At 30.8% G+C, this 5,257-nt stretch overlaps 1 protein-coding gene across 1 annotated transcript; it reads left to right on the forward strand.

Moving 5' to 3' along the window:
- On the forward strand, positions 609-3,969 carry LOC109232335 (auxin-responsive protein IAA7-like). Its single transcript, XM_019398067.1, has 5 exons — positions 609-869; positions 1,625-1,836; positions 2,792-2,927; positions 3,557-3,618; positions 3,712-3,969. Exons 1-5 carry the CDS (start codon positions 655-657, stop codon positions 3,747-3,749), a joined length of 663 nt encoding a protein of 220 aa, XP_019253612.1. The 5' UTR covers positions 609-654; the 3' UTR covers positions 3,750-3,969.

The raw sequence follows: 5,257 nt of genomic DNA on the forward strand, positions 1-5,257 counted from the left end.
CAAGTTGCTAGTGACAATACATAATAAGTCAAATTTTACATGAATTAATGGAACTATCAAAATATTTGAAATAGAAAATACAATCTATATAGCAATATTATGATAGATCATTGCTCTTTATTGGACCACTATTCAATTCAATCACATTTTGTTACCTTAATCATGGCATTCCCCATCCAAGTCCTTTTTTTCCGTAACAAAAAGAAAATAAAAGATTATTAAAAAAAAAACCATCCACTTGATCATAAATTAAAAAACCCAAGAAATGATATAGACAAATCATTAGGGTATCATAATATAATATTTTTACATATCCCCCACAAAAGCTAAAGCCAGACCATTTTTTTCTAAAATAATTTGTTTTAATTATTTTAGTAACATGGCCTTTGATCCCTAGAAGATCAACATACCATGTATCTCCACGTGTCAGCAGACAATTCATTGGAATTTGATAGCTATATTGAAACCATTTGGTATATATGCACATGAAACTATATACTTTGCTCCCCTTATTTTTGTTACTACATTACTATATTATTGCATTTTGCAACATTGTCCTTTTCTCTCTCTCTCTACTCTCTCTCTCTCTAATATTTTGCAAAGTTGTTATTTTGTTAACAAGAAGTGGAAGAAAAAAGAAGAAGAGATAATTTCATGGATCTGAAAGAAACTGAGCTGTGTTTGGGGTTGCCTGGTGGTGGAGAAAGAGATAAAATCAAAGGGAAAAGAGGGTTTTCTGAAACTGTTGATTTGAAACTTAATTTTCAAACCAATGATTCTTCTTCTGTTATGGATCTCAAGGAGAAGATCAAGACTCCTACTACCAAAGAAATTGTTTCTAACAAGGATTCAGTCAAGCCACCTGCCAAGTAAGTACTCTCTCTTTTTCTTTTAAGGGTTAGTGGCACACGATTTCTTGAGCCGAGGGTTTATCGGAAACAACCTCTCTGCCTTTATAAGGTTAAGGTTTGCGTACGTACAGAGGCGGAATCAGAATTTGAAGTTACTGGGTGCGGGACTCTATATAGTAATATTTTATACTACTTTTCTAAAGTAAGAATTTGTACCTATTCAATGAATTTTTTAAGACAAATATATGGTTTGGACTAAAGCTACTGGGTTCGGTTGAACCCGTTGTCGAAGCTCTAGCTCCGCCGCTGCGTACGTACAACTTTCCTCATACCCCACTTGTAAGATTACACTGAGTATGTTGTTGTTGTTGTTGTTGTTGTTTGTGTAGTGGCGTAAGATTAAAGAGGCTCATCTGTATACTCTTTTCACTTAAATACGAGTCTTTTTTCAATTCTTTTCTTTCATTTTTCATGATTTTTAACGTTGTCTCGTGTATGGTGGTACATTGAGGAATATCCAGAAATGTAGTTTAAAACTTAAAAAAAAAAATAGTAAAAATTTTGCCATGTTTTCTCCATATTTAATACAAGTGTTTATAAAAATCTTTTTGTTCAAGAAAAGAAAATGAAATGGTTTGACTATGTGACATACACAGTTCTCTGACTAAAAAACAGAAGTTGATGTAATCCCTTTTCTTTTATTTCCTAAAACTAATGTAATTTTTATACAATTAATTTCTAAAAAAATGTTTTGAAATTTTGTATTATTGTAGGGCACAAGTGGTGGGTTGGCCACCAGTGAGATCTTTTAGGAAAAATGTAATGGCACAGAAAAACAACACTGAAGAAACTGAAAAGAGTAATGCATTTGTGAAGGTTTGCATGGATGGTGCACCTTACCTACGTAAGGTAGATTTGAAGATGTACAAAAGTTACCAACAACTTTCTGATGCTTTGGCCAAGATGTTTAGCTCCTTTACTATGGGTAAGTACATCACGATTTGATTTTCTGTTCGAGAACACTCGTCTCGTCTATTTTTCCTCTCGAACTTTTTATTTTGTACATAGAGTTGTTCATGTAAAGACCCACGGGGTGTGGCGTAATGGTCACTAAAGTGGGTAAAAAGTACCATAATGTCTCAGTGGATAGAGTTACTTGGTTTGTTGCTGATAGGAACTATGGTATATATCTTGTAGAATTGATCGATATACGCGTAAGATGACCAAACACCACGAGTTAATAGAAAAAAAGATGTTCGTGTAAAGCATATATAGGCTAGACAAGCAGTACACTAACACCAACCATATATAGTATAATTTGCCATAATTTCAAGAAAGATTTAGCTTATATACTCTAGAGTGTTAATAACGTTTGAGTTATAATTGGTTGTTTTATAAATTGGTTATATCATGGTATTTATTTTATTATTGCGTTACGAAATTAGGATACCATAAATAATTAGTGCATGTTTTTGTAAGAAATCTTGATAATACTGAAAGTTGTACCTTATCGGTGCATAGAAGTTAAACTCGTTATCAACCTGAAAATTATTAATTACTACATGAAATCAACTACTTTATTCTTCAACTAATAGCATGTGTACAGGTATATACACGAGATATTAAAATTTTCAAGATAACTTTTGTTATATTTTGAGGATAAGGAGAATAATAGAGAAAAGAACACCGCACATTAATTCTTTTGTTTTATGTCCATTTGCTTAGCTATAAGTTAATTAATATTTTTCTTGAGAATAATATCTTGAAAACATGATAGGAAAAACAGCTAAATCTCAGAATCATGTTCATAAGGATTGATACAGCCTAGCTTTTGATTTACATATTGCACAAAATGTTAATTAAAGATTATTCTTTGAGTTTATGAAAATATTATATAAATAAATTTCCACTTGTAATAATTATTTTATTAATTGGTACAGGAAATTATGGGGCCCAAGGAATGATAGATTTTATGAATGAAAGCAAGCTGATGGATCTTCTCAATAGTTCTGAATATGTACCCACCTATGAAGATAAAGATGGAGACTGGATGCTCGTGGGGGATGTACCTTGGGAGTAAGTCTATAATTATGAAATTTTTCTTCAATAACCCTAATAACTATAAAAAATAAAAAATAAAAGGAGACATAAACAAGAAAAAAATCGTATATTTTTAACCGCTCCAAAGAATAATAACCGACAAAACATATATATATATATATATATATGTATATATATATATATATATATATGTTTTTAACACTTTTTGGCTAGCGAATGCGATTAGTTTCGGTTGACCAGCCAGTTTTGTATTTTGCCCAAAAAAAGCTGAACTATAAGTATGTTTTGTATGACATAAGTTATTTTCTTCTGAAAAATAATTTTGTTGTTTGATTGGTGAGTAGAAATAATAATTTAAAAAAAAGTATGTATTAAAGAGATTAATAATATTAGCAAATTGGAGAGCTTTTCATGAAACTTTTGAGTAGTAAAAAATAATAATGGAGCACTACTTACTATTCAATTGTTAATTTGAAGCACGTAATATGAAGTTAAAAGTTAAATAAAAAATGACTTATATCCAAATGTCAGGGATATAAGTCATGAAAAAAAAATTTCTCATGAAAAATATTTTCCTGAAAAATAAATTCCATTATATCAAATACACTGCGACTAACTTCTTTTATTTCTTAAATCTCTTTCAGGATGTTTGTCGATTCATGCAAGCGTTTACGCATAATGAAAGGATCAGAAGCTATTGGACTTGGTATTTTCCTTTTTAAATATTTTTATTTTGAGTTTCAAAAGAGTTATTTTAATTTCTTCATCATACCTAAATTATATTTTACTTAAATTTCAGCACCAAGAGCTATGGAGAAATGCAAGCGCAGGGTTTGAAAACTCCATAGAAGGCTTAAAAAAATATGTTGAAGAAGCAGCTTTTGTGATTGTTGTTTCCATTTGTCTGTATTTTTATTTTATAGTATATAGTTTTTAATTAAAAGAAGTGATCTTTAATTTGGACATTTGTAATAGACAAGAAGCAATAAACTTAAAAACCCTCTATTGTGTCTTGGCTTGTTAATTACTTAATTAATGGTTTGCTTTGTTGTTCTTGTCTTGGCTGTCATAGTGGTTGTGTGTTTTACTCTTTTATTGAAATTTCATTTGTTTTTTTATTAATTAATCAGATTCTATGTATTATGTAATTCATTTCTTTAATTATTGATCCATATTTGTATGTTTCTGAATATTTATTTCATTGAATTATTATTATGACAAAGTCTATGTCTCAAGGGAACAAAGCCATGTGCATGTTGATGGGGGGTTTTCCTTTCCTACCAAATAATTTAACTTTTTTTGCTCATTTAGTACATTGCCATAATAATCAAATAATTTGTGTCTGTCTGCTACATGTAGGGGTTGAATGAATGAATGAATGGCATTTAATGTGCTGGAATTGTATAATTATTTGTGTATGTTAGTACTTTAATATTCATGAGATCACTACATTATTAATCATATCTTGCTACTACTACTAATAACCAAGCAATGGAATTTGAAACTTTCCATTTGAGAATTTGACAAAGAAATTAAATTGAATGGTATTTTACTATTATAAAGTAATTAATGTTACTCTTTTTTGTATTTAATTATTCGATATCTTGAAGGAGAGCCTTGCGGCAATTATAAAGTTGTCCGCATGTGATCTATATGTCACGAGTTCGAGCCGTGAAATTAGCTACTAATGCTTGTATTAGGGTAGACTTACTACATCACACCTCTTTGGGTGCAGCATTTTCCGGATCCTGTATGAATTTTGTGTACCGAGCTACCCTTTTAACTATTCGGTATTTAATAAGCATTAGTTCGATTATCTAAATCGTGTTAAGAAGGGCTCTATTGGAAAAAAAAAAGTTCTCTATACCCGAGACTTCTAGTTAAGAGCGTAGAAATCCTGTCCCATCCACCACATTCCTCAGGGATAGTAATTATTTTTAGTCAGTGGGATTTGAACTTTCTATTTCAAGAAATTAACAGCATCTATAGAAGAGTTCAAGAATTTAATGCATTGTCCCTTCATCTATCTTCAATCCCCATTCAGCCCCCCCCCCCCCCCGCCCCACCCCACCCCCACAATGTTCAGTCATCCCATTCTGACCTTGTTGCAAATATGTAAGAATATATTTTTCTTGGATCAGATAATGTGGAAAAGCTATGTGCCTAGTACTAAATAAAAATCCTTTTCTTCTTATACTTTAATCCAATACTAATACTTTCATTAAAAATCATAGGATCACTACATTATTACTCCCTGCAGTCCCAACTTTTTGTTATTTTACAAATCGAATTTGTTTTAAAAATATTTGATATTTTGCAAAAACAAGAAACATTATTAATGTCTT

Source organism: Nicotiana attenuata, chromosome 9, assembly GCF_001879085.1.
Source record: "Nicotiana attenuata strain UT chromosome 9, NIATTr2, whole genome shotgun sequence".
NCBI classification, from domain to species: domain Eukaryota; kingdom Viridiplantae; phylum Streptophyta; class Magnoliopsida; order Solanales; family Solanaceae; genus Nicotiana; species Nicotiana attenuata.

Bases quoted from the DNA above. Each gene is read 5' to 3' on its own strand.
- LOC109232335 (XM_019398067.1), top strand. From the start codon at position 655: ATGGATCTGAAAGAAACTGAGCTGTGTTTGGGGTTGCCTGGTGGTGGA. The intron at 870-1,624 runs GTAAGTACTCTC...GTATTATTGTAG, and splicing joins TCAGTCAAGCCACCTGCCAA to GGCACAAGTGGTGGGTTGGC. The intron at 1,837-2,791 runs GTAAGTACATCA...TAATTGGTACAG, and splicing joins GTTTAGCTCCTTTACTATGG to GAAATTATGGGGCCCAAGGA.